General features: G+C 42.6%; 1 protein-coding gene across 1 annotated transcript in view; it reads left to right on the forward strand.

Moving 5' to 3' along the window:
* The first annotated feature begins 6,825 nt into the window (after positions 1 to 6,825).
* LMX1A (LIM homeobox transcription factor 1 alpha) overlaps positions 6,826 to 15,693 on the forward strand; it is a 60,853-nt gene continuing 51,985 nt past the window's right edge. Inside the window, exons 1-3 of the mRNA XM_087891149.1 lie at positions 6,826 to 7,098; positions 7,278 to 7,397; positions 10,003 to 10,189. Coding sequence (XP_087747275.1) covers positions 6,936 to 7,098; positions 7,278 to 7,397; positions 10,003 to 10,189 — 470 coding nt within the window. The 5' untranslated portion in view covers positions 6,826 to 6,935. The remainder of the gene's footprint in view (positions 7,099 to 7,277; positions 7,398 to 10,002; positions 10,190 to 15,693) is intronic.

The following is a 15,693-nucleotide window of genomic DNA, read 5'->3' on the forward strand; positions in this document are numbered from 1 at the left end:
AAAAGGACATACAGGCATATGTGGCTAGCTGTCCAGTATGTGCCTCGGCTAAAAGACCTCCAGGGAAATCCCCTGGATTACTGCAAGGTGTGGCTAGACCGAACGCTCCATGGAAGGAAATATCTATGGATTTTGTTGTGGACTTACCCGACAGTGAGGGCTGCACTGTCATTTGGGTAGTAACTGATTTGTTTTCCAAACAAGTACATTTCATACCTTGCTCAAAGATCCCTTCAGCAAAAACCCTCGCAAAATTATTTATTCGGCAGATTTACCGACTACATGGGTCTCCGAAAAGAATAATTTCTGATAGGGGTGTGCAATTTACTTCCAGTTTCTGGAGAGAATTTTTAAGATTGATAGGCTCCGCACAGGGGTTGAGTTCCAGTCACCACCCTCAGACAAATGGTGCTTGTGAAAGAACCAATGGGATGCTCGAACAATACCTTAGGTGTTACGTGAATTACCAACAGGACAATTGGGTAGACTTGTTGCCATTTGCAGAAGTGGCGTATAACAATTCTGTGCATAGTAGCACCGGATTCACCCCTTTTAAGGTTGCATCGGGCCAGGATTTTGTACCCATTCCCGAGTTACCTCAAGATGATCCCCAAAATCCCTCCTTGATAGATTGGATGGAACAATTAAGGAGCACCTGGACAGTGACTCGGAAGGCATTAGATGAGGCACACCGAGCTCATAAGGCACAAGCCGATAAGAAAAGGTCCCCAGCTCAAATTTACAAAGTGGGGGATAAAGTCTATTTGTCTACCAAATACTTACAAACCACCCAGAGGTCTAAAAAGCTGGGGCCTAAGTATGTAGGACCATTCCGTGTGATTAGACTGATAAATCCAGTGACAGTTGAATTAGAATTACCAAAAACCTTGAGACGGATACATCCTGTATTTCATGTTAGTTTATTGAAACCTGAACACTCATCTCCCCTAAGGGTTGATCATAGCGACCCTCCAATTCCCATCCTCATAGAAGGGGAGCAACATTTTGAGGTTAAAGAAATCTTGGACTCTAGAAAACACCATGGTAAAGTCCAATATCTAATTGCCTGGAAACATTTTCCCCTATCTCAGGCTGAATGGGTAAATAAACGGGATGTCCGAGCTCCCAGGAAAGTACAACAGTTCTATGCCAAATACCCTGATAAACCTTGATCATTGTATATATTCTGTTTCTCTATCTCTTTCTTCCTTTTATTTAGGACTAACGTCTCTTCTGCAAGAGGGGCCGAATGTCAGCCTCAGCTTTCCTGCTTTAGCTGCCATAAGAAACGGGGAGGGATTAGGTATGGAGCAGGGGGGGGAAGAGAGCAGGAGGGGGTTTGTCTTTGTAGGAGGGGACTTCGTGGGAATCGAAACTGGATTTCAGAAACGGATGGCTGACCAACTGTCTCGACATTCCTGATGGATGACGCTGCCAGACGTGTTGCCATCTGACCTTTGGAAGACCTTTAGATTGGCTGAGAAAATATAAACACGAGGGGGGGGAGAAGCTTAGTAGATGCATTTCGCGCGTTTTGGTCACTTCCAGCTTTTCACTGGGGTGTTAATCTTTTCATATTCAGTAAAAGTACCAAATTCTTCAAAATGCTTGAGTTTGGGGTTTTCTTTCCTGGATACTGAAGGAAGCATACCTGACAATGTCATATTTTCTGCCTTAAACTGTGGCAGTTTCACATGGATACAACCAAATCAATATTTCACTCTCCGTGCGTTTGTGTTGATAATCTGATAGGTTGTTGTTGGTTGGTGGGATCAGTCCAGCTCTTATTGGAGCATTATTTCTGAGGTCTGTACCATGGGAAAATTTGATTCTTTCCAATCAACCTCTCCCCCAGAATCTATCAACCCGCCGCGAGTTGAAGACGCTTTTATTTCATCAAGCCGGCCTCGCCTAATTCTTCTCCCTTTAAACTGTAAATTTTAAATTTTTAAACGTATTTTAAAATTATGGGTTTTTAATCAGTATTAATTTCAGCCAAATTTATTTAATTCATTTTACTTGATCTTAAATTTTGTATATTTATGTGTTTTATCTCATGGCTGTGCACCGCCCTGAGTCCTTCGGGAGTAGGGCGGTATAGAAATTCAATAAAATAAATAAATAAAATAAATAAAATATCAAGTCTCCAGCTGATCTCTAATTTAGATATCTGATTTTTGAAGATAGATTGGTCCATCTAACTACTAACTGGCACTGGGAAAGATGATGAAGTCTGCACCATGACATAAGAGAGTATCTTCTGTGTCACAGCATACACACACACCTTACCATCACCACCAGCAGTCAACTGTTATTTAGCTCCTTTTGAAGGTGGGTTTAGTGTGTTGTGGGAGAAAAAGTATTAGTCTTCAAAAGGAGTGAGACCTCCCCAGTATTAGTCAGCCCCAAACACCTTTGCCTGCCACTTCTCTAATCTTGATAAGTTTTCTTTTTTAAGTCTGCCATTTTCCTTCTGAAGACACTGAGCCTACTAATTAGCTGGTCCCTGGGATCAGAAAAGGGATAGGTAAAGCAGGAAGAAACAGAGCTTTACCAATGCTGGTAGGCTTGCACAGTAAGGCAAGAGCATTACTATGCAACCAGCCACCTTCCCCTACACACCCCAGCCAACTGTTAGCTGGACTTGTTTTGAAAGCACCTAGTTACAATGTCCCTTCTGAGACATTCCTTCTGTGGCTGAGCTGCCTCTTATCTGACTATTGTCTAGTCTGCATTTCTTACTCTTATTTCCCAAAGTAATTTCCCACATACCATTACAATTGGCATGCTCTAGGTTCTTTAAAAAATGTCATTGATCAGGATGAAGCGTTCCTTCCCTGTAGCAGTGCTGCCCTCTCAAGTAAGATTCTGCCCAAGATTCTGGTGACCCCATTCTGCTGCTGTTTAGAAGGGTCATGAAGATCTGGCTCTCTCTACCCAGGCCTTTGTGGAGGGAGAGTGGGGCCCCTTGCTTTGTTTCCATCTGGTCTGTCATCCTTGCCATACTTCATCTCTCTCCATTTTAATTAGTTTTATTGTAATTTCCTTGTTTGTTGAGAGTTGCTAGTTGTCCAAAATCCTTGGAAGTCAAGCAGTCTACAGGTTTGATAAATAGATCAATCAGTCAATCAATCAATCAATCAATCAATCAATCAATCAATCAATCAATCAATGCCCTGAATGGCAAAGATGGCATTAAACAACAGAACTTGCAGAGTTGGTAAGACATTGATAGTATATCTGATAGCTGCAGTTTAAGGGGAATTTGAGAGTGAAAGTGATAATTTTAGGGCTTTCACTTCAATTTTCATGAGTTTCCCCACCAAAAATGTGCTGACATTTTCAGAGAAGATGCTGAAGGCTGCAGAAAAGGGCCTCAGAAAGATGCCTATGGTCCAGGAGCTGCAGGTTGCCCATCCTCGAGTTAAGCAGACAAATGAATGGCCATATTCGGAAAAGTGAAGGATTGATAGCTGCAGAAAACAGCAGCTGACTCCTCCAGTTCAAATACAGTGGGCCAACTCTGCCACTCCCAACAGGGACTAATGATAAGGACGAGAGGTAAAGATTACCAAGGCTGGGTTCCTACAGTACATCCAGGTTAATAAACACATAATACATAACTTGTTAACCCCAAACAATGGATTTATCATGTCCATAGGAGAACATCATCATTCAAGCAGCCCAGTTTATTTCTTTCTAGTCTATTATGTTGTATGAACCAAGCGATAATGAAATTACATTTTGTTGTTATTCATATACCATGGAGGGAGCAAATGTAATAGAGATGCATTTTTTCATATTATTTAGGTTCATCAAAGGCAAAACATATTCTCAGTGCATAACTCAGCAGATCTATTAAAACTTACTTAGTTTAATGGGGTTTCTTCACAGGTACCTGTATATAAAGGAAGAGGAAGAAAGCTGGATGCATTCAAGTTCTATCGTCCCAGGATTAATTCAGGACTCCCTTTGGCCCCCAGCTGTACCCAGCTCTGCCACAAAGTTTGGGGCCTCATAGTGGTACCCAGTGGCAAGAGAAATGAGCAGTAGCTCATTTCTGCTAAATAACCAATATCATTAAATGGGATTCAGGGAGTTCTTGCCACAAACAATTAGAGGAGATCTGACTGGGGAAGAAACATTATATTTCATTCACATTTACACTGATGTAACTTAACATAAAGTAACTTTATGACCAGTTGTCATCTTTTCAGATCTGTAAAGCAAATTGAAAGATGAAGTATAATTGTAAAATTGTAAAATTGTGATGTTTTATTTAGCAAACATTTTACTTAATCAGGTTCCTCGTTCCAGTTGGGGTAGCTAAATAAAGACTACCTGTGTGTAATATGCTGTTCAACATACAGTGCTCGAATGCCTATTTTGACCTTAAACAATAGCAGGTTATTTTTTCCGGTTTTCGATCTAAATATTTATTGAACATAAATCAGCAAAAATTCACTGGAACAAAAGCACTGCTAACAGTGACTTAACTTTCAAGTTTATTTTCTAAACTCCATTGCACAGAACATCAAAGAAGTTCTGGATTCTAGTAATTTTTTTCTGTTAAACAGATTTATTTTGTTTTCTTAATCCACAAACATTTGCTTAAAATACAATGAAGTTCAACTTTCTTTTCTGTTTTTTCCCCCTCAGAAGCAATATTTGTTACTACTATTCTATGAATATAATGAGAATATACTATGTTTTCCCAGCCAAGCCCTCTCCAATAGTTTGGGCTCCCTAAATCCCATTTTATAATATTGGGTGGGGTTTCTGAGAGCTCTCAGACATCTGCAGAAGACCTGATTAGAAAAGGCTGAAAAAGTGCATGACATCCTGGAATATAAAACCAGTCATTGTATTTATTGATTGACTATTGATTGATTATTGATTGATTATTTTTTTAAAAATGTGTTTAATATCAAGAGCATTTTGAACATGAAAACTTAGGTCTTTTAGAAGCCAATGGTTTTCTTACTGGTACAGGTACTGGGTTATATTGAAGCTTGTGATTCACTCTTCCACCAAACCCACTTGGAAGGGAAAAGGCCCTCATCATTTAGTAAAACAGGCAGTGTGCAGCCGGGAAAGTTGGTGAGGGTCTCTAGAACTACAAAAACAATTGGATGGTAATGAACATCACCAAAAGAGATCCACCAGTCATACCAAAGGAGAGTTCTAGAGTGCTCTTCAGATGACCCAAACCTGACCCATCTGGTCAGGCCAGGCCATGGTGCAAAGTTCTCCCGTTTCTTCCTGTCAAATCATCCTGTGAAGAAGCCCCTCGGGACACTTGGGTCACATCTGCACAATCTTCCATGCAATGCCTGGAAAGCGAACCTGTCCCGCTGCAAGGAATGTCCTTATTACGCTTGGTGTTCGGTCCTTCACTTCTGGCTCAACCGGCAAGCCATCTCGAAATGCCGAGCAGAATTGGAACGGGGGTGGGGGAGAGAGAAAGAGAAAGAGAAAGAGAGCAGCCTCCCTGGAGTCGCTGGTAGTCAACTGTCTGTCTTCAAACTCCTTTTCCAAACTAATTAGACCAGATGATGCCCAAGACAAAGCGCACCTGCTCGTCCCACCTTGCATCTGAAACCGCGAAGTGCCGAGGCGATATTTGGGACAGCGGGCGGGACGATTTCAGTGTCCCGAAACTTTCCGTCCTGAGTTTTCCAACAGAACGCCCTGCCAGCTAAGGACTTCACAGCAGCCCCCACCCCCTCCGGGATGGCGGGCACTGCGGTCCACGGCCAACTCGGCTAGAAACGCGACTGGGACGCCTGGCTACAGGACCGCCGCAGCTCCAGGCAAATATGTGTCGGGCTAGAGAGGGAAAGGGGGGAATTAGGGCACAGTGGCTCGATCCCACTGGGGTGACGATATCCTGGCGGCACCAAAGGGGTCAGAATAGGCTTGCCTTGCAAGGCGAAGACGGAATCAAGCGGGCGGTACTGTGGGACTAGGGCTAGGCGTTGTTCCGGGAGTTCACTTCGGAAACAATTTCCCTGGGTAACTTATGAAAAGGATTCTAGGTTTCATCCTTGGAGTTTGATTGTTCAATCATGCCTAGGTTAATATGTCATTTTGAGGGAGGCGAAGGGGCAGAGACGAACTTTTCTTAAGTTATTCCGCGCAGCGCAGTGGGCTGGACGTGTGGCTTCCGAGATGAGGGCCAGAGATCAACGTGGCTCGCTGGCCTTATTTCTTGAATGGCATTTTTGAAGCCATCATATAATCACCCCCACCCCGCGCGCATGGAATCGTCCTGGCGTCGAGTCAATTTCAGGTTAAGTAGTCGGCGGGTCGAAAACCTCTGCCCGAGTCTGGATTTCGTTCGGGAGACCTGCCGGCAGACAAGCGTTTGCCCGAAGGGAAACTGAGCGGAAAGAAACGCGCGTTTCTGAGATGCTCCCTGCGAATGGCTCCCAACCTGGCCCGGGCCGGCTGACCTGAAGCAGCAGGTAGCGGGGACTGACCCAAGAGGCGGTAGAAGAAAACCTCGACCCAAGTCCTGCAAAAGTAGGAACCGCGAAGATTTGATCCTGAGACCGGGTAGGTCCAGCGGAGCGACGTCATCGCAGTCGCTTTCGATCCCTCTTCTGTAAAGTGGGAAGCTGATATCGGGGAACGCCAAGCCCCGACCCTCACCCCCACCTCCCCTCGGCCGGGAGTGGCGCTGCTCCTCCCGTTTACCGAGCTTGGGGGCCAAGGACCACCCCTTCCTGCCCCTGACATCTGACCCCGTTTCCTCGGCGCCGCGGAAAAGCCCCCGCTGTCTCTGGCCCTTCTCCGGGCTTACCTGAGCAGTACAAGGCACGGGCTGGGGCAGGGATGCCTCTCGCTTGTCCCCGAGGAAAGCACCCGCTGGCCTTCGACGGAGGGACCCGCCCAGAGGGCAGGAAGCTCAGCAAAGACGGGCAAAGCTGTCAATGCCTGACCCGGGGCTAGGCAGGCGCAAGGATGGGGCTCTAGCCGCCTTCGGGCGAACCCGCGGGCCTCCCGCCCAAGGCGCGATGCTAAGCCCTTTCTGCGCCGCCGATCAAGAGAGGGCTTGCTTTGGATTCTACGCCGCGGGGCCACTCCGGCTGGCAGGTAAGCGCCGGAGGCTCCAGCTCAGGTGCCTGGGGAGGCAAGCGGAGCGCAAGTCGGCAGCCGGCCTGGGGTGTCCCTTGGGGCCTGGAGTAGGGCTCGCTGTGCTGCTGATGGGGAGGTTTGCTGGGAAACCGTTTAGGGGACTTCTTGCCTTACCGACCTCTTCTCTTTTCTGCAAGCGGAATCGGAGCGCTTTTCTTCGCCCTCTTTTGTCAGGCTGGGCGGCCTGAAAATGGAGGAAACTCTGCAGAACGCCCTGGAGCCCCCGCCGCCGTCTCCTTTCTCTACCCCGCTGCTGGGTAAGTACCGGTAGTAGGCTCGGACCTCGGCCAGATTTGGGATGAGTCTCTGAGCCTTGGCCGGCCCCGACCGTTGCGGGTCTCCTTCTCCTTTGTAGAGCCTGAGGGCAGGACCCTTCTGCCCTCCTCAACGAAGAAACCCCCAGAAGAAGAAGGAAAGGCAGTGCCAAGTGTGTCTGCCACCTCTCCGCACGTGACGCCGGCGGAGAAGCCGACAGCTAGATGTGATGGTGGAACAGGATTATATTATCCGGTTTTGCCTCAAAAATCATCCCCAGGAAAACAAATGTGGGGGGGGGGGAGGAGAGAGAGAGAGAAAGAGAAACCGGGTTTCTCTCTCCCGCGCGTGTCAAAAAGACAGACAGCTGTTCCCTTTAACAGTTTTAAAACAAAAGTTCAAGAATTACCTGACACTGAAGTCTTCAGCATTTGTTCATCCCAACAGACAGATAAGAAAATACAATATAATAATTAGCAGATACTTATGTGTGTGCGTGCATGTACTATATGTACAGATCGTTCTAATTAATATCGTTAATTAACGATTAAACTAACGCATTATGTATGAAGGAAAATTATAACTGAAATCAAATCTCAGCATTTAAATTAAGCATAAAGGGGGTCGGATTGGACAGATACTCATCATAATTATTGTAGCTAATAAAAGTAAGTAAGGCCCTCTCTCCAGATTTGTTTCATAGCAGGTTTTGAGGCAGGCTTGAAAGGGATTGTCCAGAGCCTCGGTGCTGTTGTTTTCCTGTGGATGCGCTTTGCAAGGCTCTTCTGAAGATGCACAGCGGATTCACTCCTTATAATGAGGGCGATTTACAAGGCACAATAAGACAAAAAACGGGCAATGATAGTGCGCCTCTCTAGCAAGTTTTTAAGGTTAGGGTTGCATTAGAACGGGTTCAGTTTTCTTTTTAATTCCTCCTTTTTTACTGTTTAAATTTTTATTTTATTCTCCACTCCAAAAGAAAAAAAAAAAGATAGTTTGGGGGGGGGATGCTTCTAATTGTTCATTTGAAAGCAACCGGTTTTCCCTAAATAAAAATTGACATTTTTGAGCCTTTGAGCAGAAAAGCAAGATTTAACTATTTTGAATAAATCATTATTTCACAATGGACACACAGATATTTTTCAGACGAAGAGAGAGAGAGAGAGAGAGAGAGAGAGAGAAATCATTCGTTTGTACTTCAGATGGCTACCAATCCTGGCCCTGGCCAATACCGAGTCCTGCTTCGGTCTTCAAGCGCCAGAACCTCTCTTTAACCCCCCCCCCCAAAAAAAACAGCATCTCCGTCCAGGCCACCTAATCGGTCATCATCTGAAATTCAAATAGTTAAAATGCAACCAGAAAGCTAGTTTTGTGACACCAACAGGAGGGAAATCACTCCCATGCCAGAGTTTTACAATGGAGCCTCTCATTAAAATTAAAACAACAACAAAAAAAATGGAATTGAAAGGGAGAGAGGAAAGCACCTCTATTTCTAGAGAAAAAGACCAGGAGCAGGAGAAGCAGGGAATGCATTTCAACATCTTATGTTATGCCAAGAGGAAGGAAAGGCAAGAGTGGTTTGTAAGCCTTGAGAGACAGTTTCACATTTCTTCCCAGAAAGAAGAGCTCGGAAATTGGTTTAAAGTTAGGGTAGATGGGCGGCCGTGGCGCAGAAACCACGCCCCAGGGAAGGCTCTCCGGCTAACTGGAGGCAGGAAAAGGAGACAGGCCGCCTAGCATCAGTTTCAGATCTATATAGTGGGAGGCTAGGATTCCCTAGCACCCCACTATATAGAAACTGGGCTGGGAGTTGGTTGAGTTCAGTGAAGCTGTCGCTGATGTCAAACGCCAGCAGTGGGACCTTTGCAAGTTGCCTCTGGGGCAAGATGTTCAGTGGCAGGCATGGGCATGAGAATCTTGGGGGTGGGCGGGCAGAGGGAAAGTATTTCTTGAAGGCCACTCTGCTGCGGCACTCGAACTTCCCCGGGTTTGGTCCTCCAGGTCATGCCGTTAGGGTGGACAATAGGTGCCGCAGCTCAAAACCAGCCACTTACAAGAATTCATTGCTGTGGCGGGACAGGCTGGAAAGGATGTTCCCTGGTTATAATGGCAATGAATCCCACCACCTATGCAAAGCTTTCCCACGTAGCCTTGATCTAAAAGGGAGGAATACCGAAACCTTCCTGAGCCTGGGGCAAATCGGAACAGGAGGCAGTAGGGTCCCTTGGGGGGGGAGGGGGGCTCAAGATCCCCCCCACCCATAATGTTTGGGAAAAGAAGGCCTTGTGGGGAAAACGGGCCTAAGGCGGCCTGTTGCAGCTGCAACCGTAAGACCAATTTGCTTTATTTCGGAGGCTAACGTTGTGGAAAAACCTGGAAGGAGAGGGAAAGCAAGGCTGGCCGAATGATTGGCATTAGGACACCCACCTTGGGTATTTCCCTGGTTCTAATAGTCCACCCTTCAAGAGAACCCAAAACGTTAAAAACGAATCGGAGACGTGCAGGGCAATATAATGCCCGAGAAACTTGTCCGAAGGGTTAGAGCAGCGGGTTGGGCGGGGCGGCGGCGGCTGCCGCGAGGGTCACCGTCCTTCTGGGTCGTTGCAGGGAGAGCCGCCAGGCCGCGCTCGGTGTGCGAAGGCTGCCGAGGCGTCATCTCGGAGCGGTTCTTGCTGCGCCTGAACGACCGCCTGTGGCACGAGCGGTGCGTCCGCTGCGCCTCCTGCCGAGAACCCCTGGAGAGCAGCTGCTTCTACCGGGAGCAGAAGCTTTACTGCCGCCTGGACTACGAGAAGTAAGTCCGCCGTCTTCGCGGGGCTCACTAGGAGCCCAGAGCCCAGAGGAAAAGCCTCCCTTCTGAAGCCGGGGAAGGAACCCCCGCTCTTGTTCAGATGAAAACCCCCAGGGAAACTAGTTGCTTGAGTGCAATTTTTAGTAAGATGAAATATATAAATGGGAAGAACAAAAGGTAGGGCTGCAAGCAATCAAATTATCACTAGAAGGCAGGAAAGTAATATGCGGAAAAAACCGGTAATCTTTGCTGCCCTCTTTTGGTCATCCTAATTTTTTTTTGTAATCCAGCAACAATTTCAGGCTATTTGGTTTTTCTTAATATTCGGTTAAAATAGTTTGTTTTTATATGAATTTGACATAGTTTTATAAATCTACATGTTTCCATAAATATGAAAGGGGCTACATATTTACTGAACTAAACAATTGCTTAATTGTAAGCCGCCCTGAGTCTCCGGAGAAGGGCGGCATATAAATCAAATTTTAAAAAAAACAAAAACTAGGTGTTATAAAATTACTGATTATTTTAATATATTTGCATTTTATAATAACCTTTTATAGCAAAAGATTTAGGGCTTTTTTTGTTTGTTTTGCTAAGAAGTTCTGTGTAACTGGCAAACTGTCATGTTGTTTCACCAAACAATGTTGGTGAAAACTCATCCCATTACTTGGTTTGTACCTCTTGACCTAAACTTGTTTGCAGTGCCAGATTGCACAGAGACCTTGAACAGGTGCTAGGAAATGTAGAGAGGATTAAAAGTGCAAAGAAAGTTCAGTCATTTTGAATGGATCTGTAACAGACAAGCTTAATTGTTACTCAGGGATTTTTGCACTTTTGTTCTTCAAATTTCATATAGCAGATTCATACATCTGATAATGTGATATTTAAAGTGAAATATATATGGGAAGAACAAAGTTGGTGTGAGTTTTGTATAATCAGACAAACCCATATAATGAGTCTTAATGGCAGAATACCGGATACTACAATAGTATAAATTTTAACACTTTTTTTCTCTGCAAGTTAGTATTCTACCATGGTTGGAATAGAAATGTGTTCATTCTCTCTTTCTCTCTCTCTTTCATATCTATAGATATAATAAAATATACATTATATATTTATAATAGTATCATCCAATATAAACTAAATTTAAAGAAAGATAGAGTTCTTCAAATATTTAACAGTAACTTTAGTAGGAAAAACATTATCTAGGTCACTCTATTGGTTTGTCATTTGTATTTCCTTTTTAAATTTTAATACCTCAGCCAGTTCCTTCTGTAGACCCAGTGGAACATTTATTAATGTATTTTATGTATTTATTTGTATCCTGCCTTCATTATTTTTACAAATAACTCAAGGCAGTGAACATACCCAATAATCCTTCTTCCTGTGTTATCCCCACAGCAACAACCTTGTGAGGTGAATTGGGCTGAGAGAGAATGACTGGCCCAAGGTCACCCAGTTGGTTTTCATGGCTAAGGCAGGATTTGAACTCACAGTCTCCTGGTTTCTAGCCTGGTGCCTAACCAATAGACCTTTTCTAAATGATCTCCTTGTCCAGTTAGCTTAAATCCACTTTCAATGCCATCTCTATCTTGTCAGATAAGATTTGTTCTACAACTGATATTTCTTCAATAACTTATTTCATACATAATCCATAGAAGCAGATATCATTACTGACAATGCTGGTATTTTGGCTACTATTTTCTGATTCCATTCTTCAGAAGTCTCCTATTTTTATTGTCATCCATTTTGCACCCCTTGCGGCCCTGAATATCTTTCCTCTAACTAAACTCTTTAATTCCTCTAGTGTCTACCTATTGAAATCATGAAAATATTTATCTATGTTAGGTCTTCTAAAATCCAAAAGAGGATCTATTTCCCCACAAGAAGCTATGTATACTTTATAATTAATTCCAAAATTTTATTGTAAGATTTCAATATTTCAATTTTATCATGACCCTTAGTTTATTTATAACTTTCTTGACATCAAAAATCTTATTTAGCTTTTTGCTGTTTATTTCAGATTCTTTATATAAGCTTATAATATACATACATATATATATATGTGTGTGTGTGTGTGTGTCTTCTTAAGTTTTCGCGGGTGTGTATATGCAAAAAATTAAAATCTCGGGTGTTTTCCCGCGTCATGTTAAATAAATTAGTTAAAATGTTTAAAATTCTGGTTAAAATCCTAGCTTAAAATCTTCTAATAATTCTTACAGAGCACTCTGCAAGGTCCTTTAAAACCTTAGCTAAAATCTACCAGTACCTTAAAAGGTTTTCTAATAGCAACGTTTCGACAGGCTCACAACCCTGTCACCTTCAGGCTCTTATCTAGTTATTTAGAACCCACAGCTTCTAAACTAGATAAGAACCTGAAGATGACAGGGTTGTGAGCCTGTCGAAACGTTGCTATTAGAAAACCTTTTAAGGTACTGGTAGATTTTAGCTAAGGTTTTAAAGGACCTTGCAGAGTGCTCTGTAAGAATTATTAGAAGATTTTAAGCTAGGATTTTAACCAGAATTTTAAACATTTTAACTAATTTATTTAACATGACGCGGGAAAACACCCGAGATTTTAATTTTTTGCATATATACATACATACATACATACATACATACATACATACATACATACATATATATATATATATATATATATATATCTTATAATTATTATTTTTCTATCATTCAGGATTAGGATGACTCACCCAACATTTCCTAAATTTTCATTCTAAGATTTTTATAGCTTAGAAATAATCAATGAGCAATTTCCAAAAGAGATTAGAAAGTGAGGTTTGCATTAGTGTCCTTTAAAAGTCTATTGCGGTCATGAGCAAGATTATATATCCCATTGTTTTCTATTGTTCAAACCCACAGACAACTTCAGGACATGAGAAAATGCCATCCTAGGTGATTTCCTGTCCTCTCCTTATCCACAGAGCTTCTAAGGGGCCAGTCTATAAGAAGTCCTTGACTTTAAAAAGTTCATTTAGTGACTGTTCAAAGTTAGAACAGCACTGAAAAAGTGACTTACGACTGTTTTTCATACTAATGACCGTTGCAGCATCTCCATGGTCACATGATCAAAATTCAGATGCTTGGCAACTGACTCATATTTATGACGGTTGCAGTGTCCTGGGGTCACATGATCCTCTTTTATGACCTTCTGACAAGCAAAGTCAATTGGGAAGCCAGATTCACTTAACAACTGTGTTACTAACTTAACAATTACAGTGATTCACTCAGCAGCTTCTTGGGGGGAAGATGATTAGTTTGAGAAATTTTAACAGGGATGGCTATAATCTTAATTTAAAAAAAACAGTCAGTCTCTGAAATATAAATTTTTTTCCACACTCAATTGCTACTAGCTATGCTTTTTATGGTTTTAAAAATGGATATAAGCGAACAAAATAAAATACACATAAACACAAACTTCACTGATTACAATTCCAGGGGAAATAGCCCCAAAATGTAAGGAGTCATCTTTATTAGGTCAACTGAGGTGTTATATTAGTTTCAAGGGAAGTTGGTTAAAGTCTGAAGAGAAAGTGGCTGGTCCTTCTGCCAATTCTGTAGTGGTTCATGCTTTTAGATGGAAACAGAGAGTGGAAGATTCCAAACATATCAGAGGGTACTGACAGAGGAAAATATTTGTAGCTCAGGGTTGAAATGAAAGGTGCTTGGTGCTCTCTGGTTTGGTTGTTTTCTTGCAGAGATTTCATTACCCAAACTAGGTAATATCATCAGTGAATTGCAGGTGCGTCACCTAGAAAACAGCCAAGCTTAGAGAGCATGAAGAATCCCTCATATCAGATGCAAAGGCAGTATCTAGAGCCATTCCCAAAGCAGCCTTAAAATAAGACAATTATTGTAAGGCTTTCTTTTTGGAATGTAGAGATCAGCCCCCCATTTTTCCTTTCTTCAGTTCCAAAACCATAAGCATGGGAGATAGGAAGAAGAAAGAGCAGCAAATGTCTCCCCTTCTTTGTATAACTCTTTCCTTGGAAATTGCAACATGGATGAGTATGATGTTGTTCAATGTTATATTATAAAAGCAAAATTAATCCTTAGTTTGTACCTTGGAATGAATCCATACCACCACTGTTCCAACAGCTATTTATTTTACTCTCCCAGCTTTGTTGTTGTTGTTGTTGTTGTTGTTGTTGTTGATATGAGGATAAAATAATTAACCTGCCTCATGGACTTAGCAGAAATATGGAGTTAATTATATTGAGTATTATGGATACCTGACAGCAATGCATCAGTAGTAAATATTACACAATTACTCCAATTTACTAGGAGTAGCTCTAATGTATTTTATTTGTCTTGAGGACAGAATGTCCAATCAAGGTGGGATACTTTTATAATATTCTGATTTTTATATTCTGTGGAAGACAACATAGCAGATAATTCTGCATTAAACTCAGGTGGAAAATTTTGCAATGCTTCCTTGCATTGCGTTGCATTGCTTGCATTTCATGTGAAACTGAATTTTGCAATGTTTTATTTTCTATTGGATAGTTCAAATTGCAACTGGCAGGCTAATATTACATTGCATGTGATTAGTATTTTCTGTTTGAGCAAATGCCACATGATTGATTCTTACCACTTTTTCCTTACTCCTGCTTATCCCATGTTCTTTCAAGTTGAGGTGTGGAAAAAGTAGATAGCTATTTTGTTGAAGGAAAAAGCAGCATTAGTTGACATTTCTCCATATGCTAAGTAATCCTCCCCATGCTCTCTTTTCTGAGAGGAATTTGGTGAGTAAGACACCCATTTGCCACTTGTCCTGAAAGCAATAATTGTACTCTCTCAAGCCTTCTGGGCTCTGTATCGATTCTGCCCAGCTGTTGCCCCATCCTGGTTGACACTACAGGGCCTGCCCTCCCTCCCTCCCTCCTTCCAGTGCTCATGAAGCTCTTAGGGGGATTTTTCTCTTGTTGACAGCGGAACAAATCCCTTTGAATTGAATGAACAGAGACATCTTTCCTCTTCCCACTCTTCTTTCTTGCCTTCACTTCTTCCTTGCTGGTGCCATGAATGTTTTCCCCATGTCTCTGTCTGCCTGGCATGGGAGCAGCTTCCCTCAAAATATTACACAGAAGAAGGGGATTCTTTGGATAAAGAAGTAAAAACAAGCTTCTCCTAAGAACACTGGTTCTTAGGAGATTGCCTGATGACAACGCTAGGCAGCATTTTTAATGTAATAAAATTACATTAAAACCTTGGGTTGACTAATTTTGAAAAAAATACATTGCCATCCTTGTGATGTTTCTTTTATGGTTGATTCACGATAGAATATTTATAATCATGGCACAAGGAAACAGGTTGGATACATATGTTGCAGTAAGCCATAATGTGACTACTTTGGTTTTGATTTAGCAAGTGGGTAAATCCAGTCCTTATGATTTATAAGCCATAGTTTTAACCAATATGATAAGTGAGCCCACCCATTATAGTTCATAAACTAAGATTTATGGCTTAGTGTAAACCACCTCACACTA

The sequence above is a fragment of the Pantherophis guttatus genome, chromosome 3, assembly GCF_059756535.1.
Source record: "Pantherophis guttatus breed Tessera chromosome 3, ASM5975653v1, whole genome shotgun sequence".
NCBI classification, from domain to species: Eukaryota; Metazoa; Chordata; class Lepidosauria; order Squamata; family Colubridae; genus Pantherophis; species Pantherophis guttatus.